We start from the raw sequence: 23,262 nt of genomic DNA on the forward strand, positions 1-23,262 counted from the left end.
TATTTTACATTCACAGGAGGATGCAGAAGGCCTCAGTTTAACAATCCCTCTGAAAAACGTTCCCCTTGGTGGAGCTCTACTTAGCACAGCATTGAGTTCTCAGCTAGCGTTATATCCTCTGGATTCTGGTGCTTTTAATTTGGAGACTTTGACTTTGAGTAGTGGAGTACCAATAGCTGAGGCTGGCAAAGATAACAGCTATATCTGACATCACTGAGATATGATTATCATCAACCAATAATCAAATGTCATCATTCTGTGACTAAAGCACCTTCAGGGAGTACATAGTTACCATATGATTAGTCTACTTACTGCTGTTGGGACACCTGCCACCATCGTCATTTGACAGTTATCCACACTGCTTGTTATCTATGCAGTGTATGATAACTTGTTCCAGGTTTCTGAACATTGTTCCAAAGAGCCTTGCAGAGTTTGCATTTATGGCTAGCTTTTCCTTGGATCTCATTCAAAGAACAAAAAACTTCATAGCTTGTAAGCCATAATGTTTCTGCTCGTAATATATTGTTATCTCTGTTTTTGTTTTCAGTGGTTTAAGTCAATTTTACTTAAGATGTTTTAATAAACTTTTCTAGAGGCTATACTAATGGGTTTTCACCATAGAAAAATATAAATGTTCATATTTTCATAAATGTGTAATATTTTATATTACATGAGCTAAAGTATGACACTGAGAACTGCATGTCAGTATGCTCTGCTCGTGCACAGCTGGAAAGCTCGAGAAGTAATGCAATCAACAGTACCATTTCACTCACAGGATATGAGTTCTTCCTCTACCATTCTTCAAATGATGAATCCTTGGTCTTGACCAAGTCACCTCACAGCATCAAATATGGAGAAAGCCAACACTGTTGGTCCATCTGTGTCAGTGCCTCTTTCAGCTAAGTTATTTTCAGAAAGTTGGAGATTCAAAACCTTCCTTTTGCTTGTACTTGCTCAGTGAAATGAGCCAAAGAACTTTATGGGCTTGTAGTCACCACCACTTTGTGTGAGAGAGTAGGAGCTTGGGAGATTACTAACTTGGAAAATGATGTAAACATAAAAAGTGGGAAAGTTGTATAAGTTCACTGATAAAATGAGCTTCACCAAAAATATGGGATTGCAAATAATTCGAACTTCTCTTCAACCTGAGGGAAAAAACCCCCAGTGAACAACATTTTTGAAGAGCTCTTTATTTTCCCTATTTGTTATAACCTTTGTTGTTACTCTTGTATATAACCCTTCAAAGTAATTTAGTTTGGCAGCATTTACTCTGAAGAATCTTGCAGAAGTTTTCATCTAACCCTTTGTATTAAGCAGAATCCTTCTGTACAGTTAGAACTATTGCCTTCATTAGTGTTTAACGTATTGTAGACATTCAAAGTGACTTCTACCCAATGCTGGCAGATGGGTGTGATCCCTGTGGGGTAGATTATCAGAGCTAGTCCCGTCAATCAAATTATTGCTCCCAACTAGACTGAAGATGAAAATTAGGCATACGGAAAGATGATGTATATTTGAAATTTTGGATCAACCTATTTACCTTTTTAAGTTAGTCTAGGGGATTATATAGTGTTTTAATTTTTTTATGGAAATATTTTAGCTGAGTGCCATTAGACATGTATTTATTCTATAATGTAATAATTTTCATTGTTAAGTATTTGACTACTTTTCTGCCACTTGATTAAATTAATTAGTTGAATCGCAGTCACATTAACACAAAGCATGTTGCCATTTGTTTAAGTTTTAACAGGAAGAATGCTGAGGAATATTAGGGTTCTGCAGATTGCTCTTTAGGGTTCAACTATGTCCATGACAGACAGCTAGGCAGTCACATTGAAAGATGTGTTGAAGGAAAACACTTTGAATAACCAATTCCAAATCCCAATTTCCCTCACTAAATTTCCATAGCTTTTGCTCAGCATAATAATTAAGCTCAATAACTAACGAGAGTGCAATACCATGGTATTTTCTTTCTATGTGTTAATACAAAAAACAAATTTTCTTATTAAATGTTTCAGTTTCCACCTGGAACCCGATTTCATTGACAGTTTGTGCTTTGTTTTTGGAAATTACCGTCCATTGAAAGTTTTCAATAGAACATTTTTGCTTTGTAAAAAAAAATTAAAGCACAACTACATTGTGTTCCTATTCATCTTTATTGTTGATCCAGTTATCCACAATGAGCACTTTGACTCTGATCTTTATTTTGAGAAAAGTCCTTTTTTTAAAACCTAGTCTGACAAATCTTTTGAAGTAATTGGGTGATTTGATCAAATATAATAATTCACAATGAGATTCTCCAGAATGATTAGTGGTACACCTCTTTTTCTGATGTTGGATAGTTAAAATTCTTGTGAAAAATGAAACTGCAACCAAAAAATGACGGTGATTATTACTTACAGTTTTTTTCTGAATTTTACCCCCAGAGTGCTCATTACCGAATAGACAAGCTTTAGAAAAACATTGAATCAGACAACAGCTGCTTGTTAAGCAAGGTGACTGTGTTGTGAGGCTATGAGTTTGTAAAGAATGACAGTTTTTGCATACAAGAATTTACATACAAGAATTTGCTCTTTATTATGAATGTTTATTTCGTATTGCAGTTGTTGCTATATTGATAAGATAAGCATTTAACAAGTAAAAATTACAACTATCAGTGAACATCCTGAAGTCAGGCAGCCCAGTTTATTGCAATGTGCTGTTTCAACTATGACGAAATAAATTCTTCTAGCTTTGACATCTGTTGTCTTCAGTTGCCTTCATTGATAAAGTGAGTGTTGCCAATTTCTGGCAAGAGCTGTTGAATGTGGAGTAGTTAGAGTAAAGGATTCTTTGATCTTAAAGAGAGGAAAGAGACTGATGGAACAAATCCTGTCCAACTCAAATAAAAAGCAGTTTGTGAATGATCTTGCAAATTGCACTACAGCAGCCTCACTGTGAATAAGAGCTTAGGCCATTATTGAGTCAGAACTAAAAGAAAAATCAAAATACTAAAATGTAACAGAAAGAGAATGGGCCCAGGGAGAGACTTTTTTGAATTTATGCCAGGTTATGCCGAACAGGCGTGAAACAGCTGCTTTCTCTACATTCTGGGGCCTACTAGTCAGAGCACGGTTCCTGTCCATAGTTTCCAGCTGAAATCACTTGAGACACGGATACTGGCTATTGCATGTTTACTCATCTGTGAGAATGCTGACAGCAGGCATTTGTAAATTCCCACAGTTTGCCAGCATTGGACATAGAACAGATGCAGGGATTATTGGGCTGATTTGTGAAGGCTTTAGGTCCATGGCTGTGGAAGTAATTCATTCTTGTGTCAGAGAAAGATCTTTCTGATGTTCAAATGAGTGTGAGGGTCATAAACTGTACAGGTTTCATTGGATAAGTTGATCTCAGACATTTCCCTTCTTGGTATCAACAACAATTGATCAATTGGCACACAAACTATTTTCTTTAAAATATTAACAACATTTAAAATCATGAAAGTGATAGCAGGCCTGTTAGAGGAGTTTTGATAAAATTATTTTATGCTTATGCAATAAGGTACTAAGCAGCAGAACCATCTAAATATATAGAAATACAAATTAAATTTAAGAGTTTTATCTTTAAAAGAGAAATACATTTTATTTGTAGTGTACTTGGGATTTAAAAAATCTAATATGTTTTAAAATTAAATAGTTTAATTTTAAGTTTTAGCCAATTAAATCATTTAAAGTCTATTTTAGGATTATTGCATTATATGAAAATACAGTACCAAATTTGTACACAGTAAGGTTTCTAAAACATATGTTTATATGGCACTGGGAGATCTTCTTTACTTTGCAATGAGTAGTGCCGAGAGATACTAAATGTTTATTAATAACAAAAAGCACTGGTAGCAATATACAACCATAAGCCATAAGAACTTAAAAAATAGGAGCAGAAGTAGGCCATTCAGCTCATGCAGTCTGTTGCACTGTTCCATTATGACTGGTTTATTATCCCTCTCAACCCCCTTCTCCCAGTAACCTTTGACACCCTTACTAATCAAGAACCTATCAACCTCTGCTTTAAATATCCTCAACGACTTGGCCTCCACAACCTTCTATGATAATGAATTCCACAGATTCATCACCCTCTAGCTAAATAAATCGCACCTCACCTCTGTTCTGAAGGGATGTCCTTCTATTCTGAGGCTGTGGGACACACAGTCTGGAATCTGTTCAATTCTTTAGTTTGTAACGTGGATATGGAGCATTTCATGTGGATAAAATACTCCAATATGATTTGCAGATGCTTGATCAGACATGTATAGGTGCAAAAGCAGAGAAGGAAGTGTTTTGAAGATTTTGAAAAATTGAACAAAGAAAGAGCTCTAAAGGATGGGGCAGCAAATGGGAAAGAACTAAAGAGAGTTACAGATTCCAGGGTCTGAACCCCATTCATCTTAAGGAATAGTCACCAATGTTTAGCTAAATATATAATTCATAAGGACCTCATAAGTTCATGTAGCCCTTCAAACCTGTTCTGGCATTCAGGATTTGTTGAAGTCATGAAAGGTACTACTGTATGCTCTTCTTGACAAAGAACACTGTGTGAGAATCAATTAATATATTTTTGTTTTATATAGGTTCTTACTATCTTACTATCTTGTTCTATCTTTTGTTGTATAGGTTCTTACATTCAATGAAAGGACTGCTAGTTCTTCTGCTTTTCAAAATTATCCTTTCTTTAATTGGCCCAAAGTAGATAACCTCGCTTGTATGCAGTAAATTATTTTTACCATAGTTTTACCCTATCAACTAATTATCACTTTATAATTGAATTTATGCATCCATAGTACTTACAATTCCACCAATCTTTGTGTCATTTGCTTAGCCACTGCTTATTTATGCATTGTTAATTGTTTCTGTGAAAAAGCACAGGCTGACAATGCCACTCTCCAATTTCGCCTGTTCCAAATCAACACTTTGCCTTCAGTTCCTTGTGGTTCATTTTTTAGGGAATGTTTTCTTAAGTACAAGAGTTTCGGTAGATGCAGGAAATTCTGAGTAACACACACAAGATGCTGGAGGAACTCAGCAGGTCAGGCAGCGTCAATGGAGAGGAATAAATAGTCAACGTTTCAGGCCAAGACTCTTGGTCGGGTTCAAAAAGGGGAAGAAGCCAGAATAAGATGGCGAGGGGGAGGTGGGAGGATGAGCTGATAGATGATGGGTTAGACCAGGTGAGGGAGAGGTGGGAGGATGAGCTGATAGATGATGGGTTAGACCAAATGAGGGGGAGAGGTGGGAGGATGAGCTGATAGATGATGGGTTAGACCAGGTGAGGGAGAGGTGGGAGGATGAGCTGATAGATGATGGGTTAGACCAGGTGAGGGGGAGAGGTGGGAGGATGAGCTGATAGATGATGGGTTAGACCAGGTGAGGGAGAGGTGGGAGGATGAGCTGATAGATGATGGGTTAGACCAGGTGAGGGGAGAGGTGGGAGGATGAGCTGATAGATGATGGGTTAGACCAGGTGAGGGGGAGAGGTGGGAGGATGAGCTGATAGATGATGGGTTAGACCAGGTGAGGGAGAGGTGGGAGGATGAGCTGATAGATGATGGGTTAGACCAGGTGAGGGGGAGAGGTGGGAGGATGAGCTGATAGATGATGGGTTAGACCAGGTGAGGGAGAGGTGGGAGGATGAGCTGATAGATGATGGGTTAGACCAGGTGAGGGGGGGGGTGGGAGGATGAGCTGATAGATGTTGGGTTAGACCAGGTGAGGGGGAGGTGGGAGGATGAGCTGATAGATGATGGGTTAGACCAGGTGAGGGGGAGGTGGGAGGATGAGCTGATAGATGATGGGTTAGACCAGATGTGGGGGAGGTGGGAGGATCTGATAGATGATGGGTTAGACCAGGTGAGGGAGAGGTGGGAGGATGAGCTGATAGATGATGGGTTAGACCAGGTGAGGGGAGAGGTGGGAGGATGAGCTGATAAATGATGGGTTAGACCAGGTGAGGGGGAGGTGGGAGGATGAGCTGATAGATGATGGGTTAGACCAGGTGAGGGGGAGGTGGGAGGATGAGCTGATAAATGATGGGTTAGACCAGGTGAGGGGAGGGGTGGGAGGATGAGCTGATAGATGATGGGTTAGACCAGGTGAGGGAGAGGTGGGAGGATGAGCTGATAAATGATGGGTTAGACCAGGTGAGGGGAGAGGTGGGAGGATGAGCTGATAGATGATGGGTTAGACCAGGTGAGGGAGGGGTGGGAGGATGAGCTGATAGATGATGGGTTAGACCAGGTGAGGGGAGAGGTGGGAGGATGAGCTGATAGATGATGGGTTAGACCAGGTGAGGGAGGGGTGGGAGGATGAGCTGATAGATGATGGGTTAGACCAGGTGAGGGGGAGGTGGGAGGATGAGCTGATAGATGATGGGTTAGACCAGGTGAGGGGAGAGGTGGGAGGATGAGCTGATAAATGATGGGTTAGACCAGGTGAGGGGGAGGTGGGAGGATGAGCTGATAGATGATGGGTTAGACCAGGTGAGGGGGAGGTGGGAGGATTTGATAGATGATGGGTTAGACCAGGTGAGGGGAGAGGTGGGAGGATGAGCTGATAAATGATGGGATAGACCAGGTGAGGGGGAGGTGGGAGGATGAGCTGATAGATGATGGGTTAGACCAGATGTGGGAGAGGTGGGAGGATGAGCTGATAAATGATGGGATAGACCAGGTGAGGGGGAGGTGGGAGGATGAGCTGATAGATGATGGGTTAGACCAGATGTGGGAGAGGTGGGAGGATGAGCTGATAAATGATGGGATAGACCAGGTGAGGGGGAGGTGGGAGGATGAGCTGATAGATGATGGGTTAGACCAGGTGAGGGAGAGGTGGGAGGATGAGCTGATAGATGATGGGTTAGACCAGGTGAGGGGAGGGGTGGGAGGATGAGCTGATAGATGATGGGTTAGACCAGCTGAGGGAGAGGTGGGAGGATGAGCTGATAGATGATGGGTTAGACCAGGTGAGGGGGAGGTGGGAGGATGAGCTGATAGATGATGGGTTAGACCAGGTGAGGGAGAGGTGGGAGGATGAGCTGATAGATGATGGGTTAGACCAGGTGAGGGGAGGGGTGGGAGGATGAGCTGATAGATGATGGGTTAGACCAGGTGAGGGGGAGGTGGGAGGATGAGCTGATAGATGATGGGTTAGACCAGGTGAGGGGAGGGGTGGGTGGATGAGCTGATAGATGTTGGGTTAGACCAGGTGAGGGAGAGGTGGGAGGATGAGCTGATAAATGATGGGTTAGACCAGGTGAGGGAGAGGTGGGAGGATGAGCTGATAAATGATGGGTTAGACCAGGTGAGGGAGAGGTGGGAGGATGAGTTGATAGATGATGGGTTAGACCAGGTGAGGGAGAGGTGGGAGGATGAGCTGATAAATGATGGGTTAGACCAGGTGAGGGGAGAGGTGGGAGGATGAGCTGATAGATGATGGGTTAGACCAGGTGAGGGAGAGGTGGGAGGATGAGCTGATAGATGATGGGTTAGACCAGGTGAGGGGAGAGGTGGGAGGATGAGCTGATAGATGATGGGTTAGACAGGTGAGGGGACGGGTGGGAGGATGAGCTGATAGATGTTGGGTTAGACCAGGTGAGGGAGAGGTGGGAGGATGAGCTGATAGATGATGGGTTAGACCAGGTGAGGGGAGGGGTGGGAGGATGAGCTGATAGATGATGGGTTAGACCAGGTGAGGGGAGGGGTGGGAGGATGAGCTGATAGATGATGGGTTAGACCAGGTGAGGGAGAGGTGGGAGGATGAGCTGATAGATGATGGGTTAGACCAGGTGAGGGAGAGGTGGGAGGATGAGCTGATAGATGATGGGTTAGACCAGGTGAGGGAGAGGTGGGAGGATGAGCTGATAGATGATGGGTTAGACCAGGTGAGGGGAGGGGTGGGAGGATGAGCTGATAGATGATGGGTTAGACCAGGTGAGGGAGAGGTGGGAGGATGAGCTGATAGATGATGGGTTAGACCAGGTGAGGGGAGAGGTGGGAGGATGAGCTGATAGATGATGGGTTAGACCAGGTGAGGGGACGGGTGGGAGGATGAGCTGATAGATGTTGGGTTAGACCAGGTGAGGGAGAGGTGGGAGGATGAGCTGATAAATGATGGGTTAGACCAGGTGAGGGAGAGGTGGGAGGATGAGCTGATAGATGATGGGTTAGACCAGGTGAGGGGAGAGGTGGGAGGATGAGCTGATAGATGTTGGGTTAGACCAGGTGAGGGAGAGGTGGGAGGATGAGCTGATAAATGATGGGGGTTAGACCAGATGTGGGAGAGGTGGGAGGATGAGCTGATAAATGATGGGTTAGACCAGGTGAGGGAGAGGTGGGAGGATGAGCTGATAGATGATGGGTTAGACCAGGTGAGGGGAGAGGTGGGAGGATGAGCTGATAAATGATGGGTTAGACCAGGCGAGGGGAGAGGTGGGTTGCTGGGAGAAGGGGGATGAAGTATAAAGCCAAGAGAGGATAGGAGGAAGATGTAAAGTGCTGAAGAAGGATAATTCTAATGGGGTAAGTGGACAAGGGAGTCACACTTCACCTGCTCTCCAACACTTCAATAACTTTCAGTTTCCTAGTACCAGAGGGAGGTGATGGGCGGGTGAAGAGAAGAGTAGACCAGAAAGGAGAAGGGGAATGGAAAAAGTGAGATTTGAGGGGGGAAGGATTATCAGTAGCTTTTAACCTGATAGCATGAACATTTCGATAAACAGTCAACATTTTGTTTCTCCTGCCTGTTGCTTCCTCAAAGAATTCCAACAGGCAAGGCAAGATTGTCCATTAGGAAACTATGCTGACTTCAGCCTCTTTTATCATCTGTCTGCAAGTATCCACAAACCTCATTCTTTAATAATGGACTCCGGCATCTTGCCAAACACTGAAGTAGGGTTAACAGGTGCTTAAATTCCTGCCTTTTGCCTCCCTCCCTTCTTGAGGAATGGAGTGACATTTGCAATTTTGCAGTCCTCCAGAACCACACCAGAATTTAGTGATTCTTAAAAGATCACTACTAATGCACCCACAATCTCTTCAGCTACAACCTTGGGTGTAGTCTATGTGGTCCAGGTGACTTATCTGCCTTCAGACCTTTCAGCCTCCCAATGACCTTCTTTGCTATAGTGACTACACTCACTTATCTCCCTTGACACACTCAAATTTCTGGAATGTTGCTAGTGTCTTCCAGAGTGAAGACTGATGTAAAATGCTTGTTCAAGTAGTGCAGTTGATGACTTCCCAATCATGAAAGCTCTGAAGAATGAACGTTCAGCTCAGGCAGGATGAGCTACCTGGTTAAATCACTTTCTTGACTCTTAGCCCAGACTGATAAAGTATGCTTCTCAAGTACATATCCTTTTTAAATGTGATGACAGTTTCTGGGTCCATCATCCTATCAACCAACAAGTTTTAGACCTTTACTACAGTAGGTTAATGAGTATTTCCTCAATTCCTTCTAATTATTCTACTAGTTACCTTAAATCTATATTCTCTAGTTACTGACAATTCTGCCAAAGAAATTGACACTTATTCTTCACCCTATCTGGCACTGTCATTACCATATTCATCTCAATGAAAACACATCCTACTACTAGGAAAGTATCTCCAGCCTTGCCAATCGCATATCTAAAATTTACCACACTAGACAAGAGTGATGTAAATCTTTTCTGCATTCTTTATGCTTCTATAATGTCTTTTATCAAATTGATGTCCATAATTGTACATGATACTTTAGCTGTGAGCTAATCTCTGTTTTGTACAATTTTATCACAGTTGGTCTGCTCTTGTATTCCATCTCTTCATAGAGGTGTATATCTTTGATACCATTGTAACCAGGTTATCCACAGTAAAAAAAAAGAAAATGTATTAAATTATAGAAAACCATTAAAAGAAATTGTACAAACTGGTTGATATCCATGGTGACATCAGAAATCCGTAGAATTTTGTAAAGATATCTTCCTGTATTCTTTTGCCTTGTTTGCTCACTGTAGTTACATTGCCTTCCATTTCTTTAGCTCAATGTTCATTGATATCTTCTCGTAGTCCACAACTTCCTTCTTTTAATCACATAGCTATTTTTTATTTAATTGGCAAACTACAAAATCACAGCATATACTTAAGCACAGCTCGCTGATATAAATGGGAAAAGAAGATCTCCAGCATTTTGCTTTATTGTTACTTGCAGTCTTTCTGTCACTAAAACTTTAGTCAATCATTACCTTTTGCTTCATGCAACTGGGATAATTCTGATCGAACCTTCCACTTTCCACTGTATCCTTCAGCCCTCAGGGATACTGCAGCATATCTTGCTGAAATCCATGTAGGCTACATGAAATGCACCAATCTCATCCACCTTCCATGGTAACTCCTCAAAAAAAACTGAGTCAACTTAGACGAACAAAGACTTACTTTAACAGTTCCATGACTGCCTGAACTTACCAGGTCTTGGTCAAACAGACAAACCACATAGATCTCTAACATCACTGCTGCAGAGGAATGGAAAACTATTATCTGAGCTTCCACTATTTCTTTCTGCTTGAGCGAGCCTGGAATACTTATAATTTGGGCTTTTTACAACTTAAACACTTTTAAAGATATAAGACCCTGTAATATATTAGGAATTATTTTTGTTATTTCAGATATCCCTTGCAATTTTTTTTTCTATTCTGCCTTTTATTCTTAATACTGTGCCTGTGCAGCAAAATCTGGACTGCTATAGGAAACCATTGGGTCAGGCAGTATAAATGGGTTGAGGTGTGGCAGGGTGAGGGTTGTTGGAGTAGAATGGCCAATGTTTCAGATTAAGACACTACTGCTACATTAGAAATACTTAATATTTTATCACTTTTTGTAATATGCATTTCTCCCAATTATGTTTTTGAATGGATTTTATATATACATGTAGCCTCATATTTCGGCAGTGGTTCATGATTGTTGGCAGATCTTTAATCACTTTCTAGGGTTATCAGTAGTTTATGTATTTTAATCATGCCTCTGAGCACCTCCAATTATTCTGCCATCATTCTCCCACAAATCGATATTTCCTTTTTAAAACCTTCTATCTCATCAGATTGAAATCATCCTCATCTGTATTTTCCAATCTGTAAATATCAATGTTTTTCCAGTTTAGCTTTTTTTTCTTAGCATTGATAACTTGAAAATATTGCCAATAATCAACAAAAAAGCTGAAAGAAACATAGAAAACCTACAGCGCAATACAGGCCCTTCGGCCCACAAAGCTGTGCCGAACATGTCCCAACCTTAGAAATTACTAGGCTTACCCATAGTCCTCTATTTTTCTAAGCTCCATGTACCTATCCAAAAATCTCTTAGAAGACCCTATCATATCCACCTCCACCACTGTTGCTGGCAGCCCATTCCATGCACTCACCACTCTCTGAGTAAAAAAACTTACCCCTGACATCTCCTCTGTACCTACTCCCCAGCACCTTAAACCTGTGTCCACTTGTGGCAACCATTTCAGCCCTGGGAAAAAGCCTCTGACTATCCACGTGATCAATGCCTCTCATCATCTTCTGCACCTCTATCAGGTCACCTCTCATCCTCTGTCGCTCCAAGGAGAAAAGGTTCACGCAACCTATTCTCATAAGACATGCTTCCCAATCCAGGCAACATCCTTGTAAGTCTCCTCTGCACCCTTTCTATGGGTTTCACATCCTTCCTGTAGTGAGGTGACCAGAACTGAGCACGATATTCCAAATAGGGTATGACCAAGGTCCTTTATAGCTTTAACATTACCTCTTGGCTCTTGAACTCAATCCTATGGTTGATGAAGGTCAATACACTGTATGCCTTCTTAACCACAGGGTCAACCTACGCAGCAGCTTTGAGTGTCCTATGGACTCAGACTCCAAGATCCCTCAGATCCTCAACAGTGCTAAGAGTCTTAGCATTAATACTATATTCTGTCATCATATTTGACCAACCAAAATGAACCACCTCACACTTATCTGGGTTGAACTCCATCCGCCACTTTTCAGCCCAGTTTTGCATCCTATCAATGTCCCACTGTAACCTCTGACAGCCCTCCACACTATCTACAACACCCCCAACCTTTGTGTCATCAGCAAATTTACTAACCCATCCCTCCACTTCCTCATCCAGGTCATTTATAAAAAGCACAAAGAGCAGGGGTCCCAGAACAATCTCTGAGGCACACCACTGGTCACCGATCTCCTTGCAGGATATGACCCGTCTACAACCACTCTTTACCTTCTGAAGGCAAGCCAGTTCTGGATCCACAAAACAATGTCTCCTTGGATCCCATGTCTCCTTACTTTCTCAATAAGCCTTGCATGTGGTACCTTATCAAATGCCTTGCTGAAATCCATATATACTATATCTACTGCTCTTCCTTCATCAATGTGTTCAGTCACATCCTCAAAAAATTCATTCAGGCTTGTCAGGCATGACTTGCCTTTGACAAAGCTATGCTGACTATTCCTAATCATATTATACCTCTCAAATGTTCATAAATCCTGCCTCTCAGGATCTTCTCCATCAACTTATCAACTACTGAAGTAAGACTCACTGGTCTATAGTTTCTTGGGCTATCTCTACTCCCTTTCTTGAATAAGGGAATGATATCTGCAACCCTCCAATCCTCCGGAACCTCTCCCATCCCCATTGATGATGCAAAGATCATTTCCAGAGGCTCAGCAATCTCCTCCCTCACTTCCCATAATAGCCTGTCCAGTCTTGTCCGGTCCTGGTGACTTACCCAATTTGATGCTTTCCAAAAGTTCCAGCGCATCCTCTTTCTTAATCCTTTTTTTTAAAAGTGTGAACTATCTCATTACCTTAAACAGCTGTGATGTTTTTGCTGCTGGACCGTCAAGTCATCAGCTGGGTCCATCCATCTCCAGATGTTTCATCCCCTAACCCGGAACAACCCGGACAGCAGAAGGTGATCAGTCTTCTACCCCCGATGGTCAGACTTCCAGCTGCTGTCGTCCCTTCGCAGCCAAAGCCAACTGGACGCTGTCTCTGCTGTTTGAGCCACAGTGTTAACAGCTCTCTTCCTGGTTCTCCCTCAAACCCCTAAAACTGCCATCATCTTCCAGCATGACATGGCGGGAAATACTCTTTCCCCCACTTCAACCCTAAGTAAGAACTGGAGTTGGAAAGATATATATTCCATATGTCAACCCTCTCTGTTCTGTTTCCTACTTTGTCCAGGTCCCTTGACTCCCCATCTCCACTGCTCGCACATATCTAGCCTCCTCCTCTTTCTTCCTTATCTCCTGCTGGACCAAGTGCATCTGTCCTTAGGGTTGGCCTCCCTCCAGCTGGTTGTTGACTTACATCCCAGGCCTTGTCTGCCCTGACACACTCTTCCAACAACGTCTCTGTGGCGAAGTCGGGTCTCTGCTTCTTCTACTGTCTCTGCCGCCTTCCGTTTGCTCCCCGTCTGTATCTTGACTCCTGCTTCACTCACCTTGTCATCCTTGGAGTCTTTGAGGGTTATGATGAGGCATGCTTTCCCTGCTTTAAATTCCTCTACAACTGAGGAGAGGAGTAACCGGAGCTCTCAGCATCTTCTCCATCAACGTACCAACCACTGAAGTAAGACTCACTGCTCTGTAATTTCCTGGGCTATCTCTACTCCCTTTCTTGAATAAGGGAACAATTTCTGCAACCCTCCAATCCTCCAGTACCTCTCCCATCCCCATTGATGATACAAAGATCATTGCCAGAGGCTCAGCAATCTCCTCCCTCACTTCCCACAGTAGCCCAGGGTATATCTTGTCCGGTCCTGGTGACTTATCCAACTTGATGCTTTCCAAAAGCTGCAGCACATCCTCTCTCTTAATGTCTTAAAAGTGAGAATTATCTCAAGTTAGATATTTTAAAGAGTGAGCATTTAATAGTATCAAAATATTCTGATATAGTTTAAAAAAGCAAGAGGCACAATATATGTAAGAGCAGTTAGAGTATTAATGCACTTTGTGAGCGTTCAAAGAGGGATCTGAATATACTGGATAAAAGAGGAAAAGGTCCAGCATGTCATCTGATTACTGGCAGGTTTTATTTTTGGTATTCTTTCCAATCTTTACTTTTTAATCCCAATGCATAGATGTGATAGTACTGGTAAGGATGCAAAGGCGATTTGCCAGGATGTTGCTAACATGGATCACTTTAGTTATCAGGAGAGACTGGAGAGGCTGCGTCTGCTTTCCCAGATTAGATGAGTTTGAGGGGACATAAATAGATAAATCTAGAGAATATAGATTTAGAATGTATTCTTTTGCCTTTAGGGTAAATGATAGGAGATTTGGAGGAGAGCTGGGGAAGGACCACCTCCACAGTTCAGGGATGTCCAGTTTTGCAGAGAACGAATAATTTGAATATAAACCACGTAATATCTGTAATGAGATTTTTCCTTGGAACAATATTGTTACCAACTGATATTTCAAGAGCAGTTTAATCAGAACTATCAAAGATTATTTGACTCTTAAAAATCCATTAATCTCCTTTGCAAACACCAACTGCCAGTAAAGAATTGTGTTATAATGCACAGTTGGAGGGCACTATTCTTGTAGAAGATAACCTTCTGTGGAATTTTATTTTTCTTTATTCATGGAAATAGTTTTAAAAAACATGTAGAATTAATTCTTCACCATTGTGTAATGTATGCAATGATACAATTTGATCCCATGATCCCATAGCTGCACATACACATACTTCTTGACAAGGGTCACCGATACTGCCCAGAGATGCCTAGCAATTTTGAAACAGTTCATTTTTTGTCTTAGGGCTTGGTCAAAATTGCTGGTTCAGAATGTAATCCTTGAATGCTGTTTTCCTAATATTGCCTTACCGTATGTTAATTATTTAATTGGAACTTGAAGGTAAGCTGACTCTATACCAAATGAATGACGGAAAGCACATCATCCCAGTGTAGGCTATAATCTGAGGGTACTGGATAACATGAGGAATAAGCACCAATTACTTGCTAAAAGTCTAGCTTTTTTAATAGTACTTACTTTGCTCTTTTTTTATCAGTTACTGTATCTCTTTTCTTTCTTTACAAGTAATGACCAGACATTATCAAGGAACATTATTCAAACTGGGTTCTTAAAAATTGACCATACTCTGATACTTCCCTAATGCAAAGGAAAAACTCTGTTTCAAGCAACACACACAAAGTGCTGGAGGAACTCAGCAGGCCAGGCAGAATCTATGGAAAAGAATGCAATTGACGTTTTGTCAGTACTGTTTCAATGCTATTTTGTATCATTCCTGTAGTATTGTAGAATAATGATATGTCTATTTATTTCTAGTTGCATTGCTGGAAATGTAATTACTGGAAATCAGTAATATTAAACTACAGCAGGAAATTCTACTTCAGTACTTAATTGGTGGAAGAGTTTTTTGGACATATGAGAATGGAATTAAAACACTGAATAGACTATTTTTTCAAATTTAGTATAATCTCTATGGTACCCCAGCATTATTTTACTTCCTGGTCCTATCATGTTTTGTGTTGTGAGTTTATTGCTAACAGGTTAATTTAGATTCCAGACTAGACTAGTCAGTCGCACCTATGGATTATATGAAGAACGCATTTACTGTCTGATATATTATTTTTTAAGCTGCTTACTTTCTGGCCCTGGAGGATATCCAGATACACATTTTCAGATGACCATTTCCTAACTCTCGAAGTTGAAGAAGAATGTGTCTGAATTATGCATTGTGCTGTGCTTGGGTCCATGGATCAAGAATGATTCAGCCTTAATCTTTGGATTTAGCATCTTATGTACAGTTATCTCCAGCATCCCTGGATTCTGAAATAGAGATCATTAGGGTCCACAATGACAGTCCAACAATATAGTTTGCCACATTTTGTGTCCAACATATTTTACCTTGTTAGTTAATAAGTGCGGATCTGGATTGTTCTTATTATAGCACAATCCTTCCACTGAACTCTATGACTAGAGGGTGGTGCTGCTCGTAGCCTCGTGGTTCCAGCAGCTTGGGTTTAGTCCTGACTTTTAGTGCCATCTGTGTGGAGTTTACACATTCTCTCTGTGATCCTGTGGGTTTTCTCCAGGTGGTCTGGATTCCTCCCACATTTCACAAATGTATTGATTGATAGGTCAATTGGTCATTCTCTGTATCTGTAGGTGAGTGGTGGGATTTGAGGCAAATGTAGGAGAATGTGTTAGTGTAGGATTAGTATAAGCGGATCCTGGATGATGAGAGCAGACTTAGTGGACTTAAGGGCCTGTTTCCATACTATGATTCTTGGTTTTATCCTTAATTGCATTCACAGAAGTTACGTGATGCTTTTCAGAACAAAACTATTTAAAGCAAATGAAATGTATAACATGGGGTAAGGTGAGGAAAAATAGAAAATGACAGGGTGATAACATCAAAGCTTGACATCCAAATTGTATCATCAAGTTTATTTTGGAACCTATTTTTTAAAGATATTTTTAAGAAAACCTAACTAGACCAAATTATTCTAACTTACTTCCCAATAGGTTTTGAAGACCAAAACTCTAATGCATATTTTAGAAATGCACAATTCTATTTTAATCAGCAGAGAAGATGGATTATTCAAATTGTTGAAGTATTAAGAATATTAAAGTACATAGTAAATACCGGGACCAACACACATAAATTGCAGGAGCAGCTCAGTCGGTCAAACAGTTATCTATGGAGAAAAATGAATTGTCAACATTTTGGACCAAGACCCTTCATTAGGACTAGAAAGAAGGAAGGCAGGAGCCAGGGATGAAGGATAAATAGGATGAAGGGAGAAGGGGGAGAAGCACAATCGGTTAATCTAGGTGAGAAGGAGAAACCAGGAAAGTTAGGGAGGAGGAGGAGGTGGGAATTTTATGAGAAGCAGGGAAGTGATATGAGGAAGAGGCAAGAGGCTAAACAGATGAAAAATGATAGGAAAGAGCAGTGGGCAATGGAAAAGGAAAGGAGGGGGAGGAAAGTGTGGGTGATCGGCAGGTCACGAATGGAGGTGAGGGAGCCAGAGAAATGCGGGAAAACAAAAAGAGGGGGTCAAAGGGCAGTAGTTACCAGAAGTTTAAAAAAAATCAATGTTGATACTGTTAGGTTGAAGACTACCAAGATAGAATATGAGCTGCTGTTCCTTTAATCTGCATCTAACACTTAGCATGGTTTCAAGGATAAGTGCCTTGAGGGGCATGGGTGAGAAGGGATGAGCTGTCAAGGGAGTCGTAGAGAGAGTGATCCCTGTGGGGAGAGGAGACGATAATGTGCCTGATGGTGAGACCCCATTGGAATTTGCAGAGAATGATACATTGGATACAGAAGTGGTGGTAAGAACAGGATTATTCCAAACACTGTTATGTCAAGGGAGTGATGGGGTGAGGGCAGACATGCAGCAAATGGAGATATAGGTGAGGACTGCTTTGATAGAAGTCATGAGGAAAACTGATTTTCTGAAAATAAAGTACATTTCGTATTTCCTGCAGTGGGAGGTCTTATCATGAGAACAGATACAGCAAAGATGGAGGTGTGGGTGGAGACATCTACATTCTTGTGTCCACACACTGAATACCTGATGTGTTCTTCAATATTTTCCTATTTGAAATTAAACTTATGCCTGTCTTGTGTGTGGGAGAGTGAAAATTATTGCACAGCACAGAAGAATCAACATTACTTAATACTTTGCATGTAAAAGGATACAGAATGAGGGCAGAAGTATTCAGAGTTCGCCATTCAACCATTACCGTTAAAACCTTTAATCTCCCAAAGGGAACACTGTTGAGCTGCCAACATTATCACATTTTTAATGTAAGGCTTTTTCAGAGGTAGGACTACTGAATTTAATGTGTTTTTTTTTCCCCTTTAGCGCACATTAACCTGTTAAGGACAGTGACTACGTTATCCATATCTTGCCATTTCTGCTTGTTGGCAAAAGAAGCATTTATACAGGTGTTCCCCACTTTACGAATGTTCGCTTTACGCCGGTTCACTTTTACAAAAGACCTACATTAGTAACCTGTTTTTGTATTACAAAGAGGATTTTTGCTTTTACAAAAATTTTTCCCATATAAATTAATGGATCTTCACTTTACGCCATTTCAGCTTAAGAAAGGTTTCATAGGAACACTCTACCTTTGTAAAGTGGGAAGGAACATCTGTATATGAATGGTGTAATGCCTAAGTTCTTATCAAACTTGATGACTACAGTTAGTTCAGAAGATACTACAGTTGGAGCTTAAGGACTATGAAATACATTCATCCCAACCCAGAACAATTCAATTTCTTAACTAATGACATAGAAAATGTCATTTTTTGTATCATATCCTTATATTTGTTAATGATTGACTAGGAAAGATGTAACTTTGTCATGACTGAATCCAGGGCCTACATTGATGTCAGAAGGTCAGTCTAGTTTTATTCTTAATATGTTTTGTTTTAAGACTCCTACTTATCTGTATTTGTGAAATTGTGCGGGGAAAATGTATTTATATGACAATGTTGTCTGGATTACAGTGCCAGGGTCATAGTGAAAGAAAACTCAATTATGGCTTTCAAAAGGGGGCTGGATAAGTACTTGAAATAATTTGCAGGCCGGTGGAGAGAAGGCAGAGGAACAGGATTTGCTAAATTTCTCTTGCTTGGAGCGGATAGGTTCAGTGGCCTTATTCTGTAACTTTTCTGTGAAGACCAAACTAAGATGATTAAATTTTACACTGCTGAACTCAGCCACCCTCATTATGCGTGATAAGTCCCATTATTAACTCCAGTGATACCCCATTCTTCCCAAAGAACATTTCTCTGATAGTGGGTGATAAACATCTCTTTTATCCTCTGTTTTGTAGGCTGAGATGATCATGAAATGTGCAGCATTCTGGTTTGGACTGATTCTTGTGCCCATTGCCTGTTTGTTAAAAGATATATTTTGGAAAGCGTAAGTATAACTGAACTACAATAGCAAAAATTTGCCTTTGTTAAAACATCTTGAGTGTAAATTTCAGATTTGTTCGAATTTAAAATTCATAGAATGTTGTAAATAATATTTTATTAAGTTTGTTTCTTGCGTTGAAGTTCTGCTAGTGAGTAGGGCTAAGGCTGTTTTGAGTCAGTTTACAGGTAATTTTTTAAATTTATTTAAAGACAGTGCAGAATAGGCCCTCCTGGCCTTTCGAGCTGCACCACCCCCAACAAACCCGATTTAACCCTAACCTAATCATGACCAGTTAACCTACCTGGTACGTCTTTGGATGATGGGAGGAAACCGGAAAACCTGGAGAAACCCATGCTTTCCATGGGGAGGGCGTTTAGAGACTCCTTACAGAGGAAAACCCTGAGCTGTAATAGCATTGAGCTGCTACACTACTATGTCACTCTGTTCTGTTAACCAACATAGGTGGCGTCAAAGCCCTTCCCAATAGGTCACTTGTCAGGCTTTCTTCTGACTTCACTGACTTATTGTCCTTCGAGGATTTCATTCTGTTTCTTTCACCCTCACTTCGCCTTAAAAAAATGCTGATTATTTGCTGCATCCCCAGGTTCCTGAGCAAACCCAAGACCATGTAATTTCTGATTGTTTTGACCGCTCTCAATCAACAACACACACTAATTCCTCATGACTTTACCAGCCAGCTGCCTTTCCTGAATATCTGCTCTATTATAAGCACCCAGCAGTCTTTGTTGCAATGTCTTCAGCCATACCATCACGTTCCTCCTACCTCTCATTCAGGATGAGCCGCTGGCTTGGGTTGAGGAGATTGAGGAGGCACGGAGGACAGGAGGGGGGAAATGCAGGCCATGGGCGCAGAGAAGGGGTAATTCGACACTGACAGTGGCTGAGGGTGTGGAGGAGGAGCACTGGTCTTGGTTTAGAATATGGTGAGGTGGGGCACTGACTGTGCCTGAGGCAACGGGGTGGCCCTCCTGAAAGACTATGTCAGCAGAGGAAGAGATCCCTGCAACACTGCTCAAACCTCAGGTTGAAAATTTATTTCAGAACGATAACTTTATTCAACATGAATAAAGCAGGAACTTGCTTCTTTTTGAGTATCTGGTTTATCCATTCAAAAGACCAACATAATAAAGCAATACAGTGGGAGATGTGTGTGTGTAATTATTGTGAATGGCTGGCCCTTTATGTTTTTACTGACCTTTGCCCAGTTTAAGCCAGGTGAGGGAAGTTAGAATCTGGTCCGGTGCATGAAAGTTATAAAATTATTTTTATAAGATGCAAGTTTCCCTTCTATCCCAGCACTTGCCTGACTATCCTGAACTGCACAAGAAGGTGATGTGCCCTGCTATAGAGCTGCAGACTATTATAAATGCTGCTGTTTCGGTATTGCATGTTATTGCATTCACCAAATGTGATTTCAGATACTAAAATCTGCTTCAATAACAATGAGCTTTCATCATTCCCATATTCAAAAGTATTCATTGTGTACAATTCTTAAAAAATGCATAAATGCTGCGCAGTTTTCTGGTAAGCTGTTCTAATTAAGTTCAGGATATTTCAAAGTTTTGATCAATTGATTAATGAGAAAATCATTTTCTATCAAACAGAGGTTGGCATACTTACCGTAAGACTTTATTGGAGGAGGTTCAGGAGCTAGAGGCACGATCCCAAGATCCTTCAAAGGCTGTATTGCGTGATGTCAGTGCAAAGAGGTAGGACAAGTGTAAATAAGTGATATTGGCTCTGTTGTTGAATAAACGCTCCTGTGTGAAAAGTTTGTTCAGAGGAAAAATGTGGATATTGTAGACTAAAAATCTTCTGTTGTGACTGTTTAGGGCACAAAATTATCCCTATTTTATTCCCTGCTCTCCTTAGCAACAATCCCTTCACCAAAAGAAGATAAGGGAACTGTGCATGAACAATGATACTGGAAGCAGGGCACTGCATAGATCTTGTGCTGTATTTCTCCATAGCCTTCCTTGGGACAACCCTTAACCTTCACTCTTCAGATTTTTGTCACATTCTACACCCATCTAATTAAAACATTATTTGGTCCTGTATGTGTCATCCTTAAATATTATCAATTTGTTCAGTATATACTTGAATTTCAAGATGCCCTTTTCTAATGCCATTGCATTATTTTACTTTTCCTTACCATAGCATTTTTTCGTGTCAGGAGTTCCTGTTCAATATGAATGTAGTGATGTTCTATACATAGTAATCTGCATACATCGGTGTTTTTGTGAGTGTATAAATGAGAGTTTCCTTATAGTATACACCTGAGTATCTCCTGTACCTAATACAATGATCACTGAGTGTACCTTCGTGATCTTCGGCTACTGTAGCCCATCCACTTCAGGGTTCAATGTGACGTGCATTCAGAGCTGCTCTTCTACCCATCAGTGTTATTTGAGTTACCGTCACCTTCCTGTCAGCTGGAACTAGACTTGCCATTCTGCTCTGACCTCCCTCATTAACAGGGCATTTTCACCCACAGAACTGCCACTCACTCGATGTTTTTATTTCCACACCATCTCTGTAAACTCTAGAGAGTGTGGGATCTCAGAAGATCAGCGGTTTCTGAGGTACTCAAATGACCCTGTCTAACAGTAACAGTTATTCCTTGGTCAAAGTCACTTAGATCACATTTCTTCCCCTTTCTGATGTTTGGTCTGAACAACAACTGAACCTCCTGATTATGTCTTCATGATTTTGTGTATTGAGTTACTGCCACATGATTGGCTGAATAGATATTTACATTAATGAGCAGGTGTACCTAATAAAGTGGCTACTGTGTATACATTATTACACACAGCATAAAGTACATGTTACACAATTTTGTTGTTCACAATTCACAATGTTTCAAGAATATTGTGCCAAAATTGACTGAGTCCACTATTGTATGGAGTGTCAGATCTTTGTACCATGTGCACCCAGACAAGCGTGATAAGAAAATCAGCTACATTGGTTAGAGTATTGTGCAGAACTCTCGTCGCCACATTGCAGGAAGGATTTAGTAGCAACAGAGAGAGTGCAAAAACAGAATCATCCTATGTTGCTTGGAATGGAGAGCTGTAGTCATAAGGAGAAATTGGATAGGTTGGCTTTATTCCCACAAGGCTGAGGGCTGACTTAATGTAGCTTTATAAAATTATGAGGGATATAGATAGGAAAGGTAGTCAGGATAATTTTCCCAGGGCAGAGGATTTGGAAAAAGAGGGCACAGGTTTGAGTTGAGAGGGGGATAAAAAATGAAGGAGATGCGAATGTTACATTTTTCATGCAGAGGATAGTGAATCTCTGGAATGTACTGCCACAGGAGATGGTGGAGGCAGATATAGTTACAACATTGGGCAGGTACTTGGTTAGGAAAGGCATAGAGGGATACATGCCTCATGCAGGCAAATGGGATTAATTCACATAGGCATCACAGTTGGCAAGGATGAGGTGGATTGAAAGAGCTGATTTTTTGTGTTGAATAATCCTATGATTCAGAAGGCCTGCTTGCTAAATTTCTGGATAACGGTAAGACGAACTGTATAATGACACAAAAAGCATGTTAAGGATTTGGAAGAGATATAGCTTTGTACTCCTTCCTTTATTTCAGATTCTCTTAACTGTTCTAAGCAGGAATTTTTAGTTTATATTTTAATACATCTCCCTTGATAGATTATAAAGTAATTATTAACCTTTGTACCTCCAAACTCTAAGGCATTTCTATCCTCAGATGCATCATAAATCAAATGTAAATGCAGAATGTTAGACAGCAGTATGGCTGATACCATTTTTATCATGGGTATCGTCCGCTTCCTCACACTGCACAGGCAGATCATTTGAAGTCTGGGTACTACTGCATAATTTCCATTGTTAGACTTAAATGATTACTTTTCTGAATTGTCTTACTACACTACTGCTGAAAATTTTAAGCCTGATTTGTGCAACATAGAATAGTTGTGGATGGTTGCTATTTCAGAGAGATTGGCTGATTAGGGATTCAGTCCTTGCTTATCATGTGAAAATTAAATTAAACTTTGCAAATGAAGAGTGTATTTTATATATTTAGGAATATGTGGTGTTTCCAGTTAAACATTGTTTAAAAAAATTCTAGTCAGGCTGCTTATTGATCACATCAATTGATTCGCTGAGAGAGCTGTCGTGTGGGCAAGTAAGGGATTAGCTACAGCAGAAGTTGAATCTCTTCAACCAGTCTGCTCAAGATGAAAAGAAGAGATTAAATTAATGAAACAGATGTGATTTAATTGAGTTCCAGAAGGTTTTATTCTGACTGGTCATC

The 23,262-nt window shown here is 41.0% G+C and overlaps 1 protein-coding gene across 2 annotated transcripts in view; it reads left to right on the forward strand.

The window, feature by feature from the left end:
* atp8a2 (ATPase phospholipid transporting 8A2) overlaps positions 1-23,262 on the forward strand; it is a 419,615-nt gene that overhangs the window by 378,796 nt on the left and 17,557 nt on the right. For both annotated transcript variants that reach the window (XM_059964171.1, XM_059964170.1), the window contains 2 exons: positions 18,865-18,953; positions 20,576-20,680. In XM_059964171.1, coding sequence (XP_059820154.1) covers positions 18,865-18,953; positions 20,576-20,680 — 194 coding nt within the window. The remainder of the gene's footprint in view (positions 1-18,864; positions 18,954-20,575; positions 20,681-23,262) is intronic.

The sequence above is a fragment of the Hypanus sabinus genome, chromosome 3, assembly GCF_030144855.1.
Source record: "Hypanus sabinus isolate sHypSab1 chromosome 3, sHypSab1.hap1, whole genome shotgun sequence".
Classification (NCBI taxonomy): domain Eukaryota; kingdom Metazoa; phylum Chordata; class Chondrichthyes; order Myliobatiformes; family Dasyatidae; genus Hypanus; species Hypanus sabinus.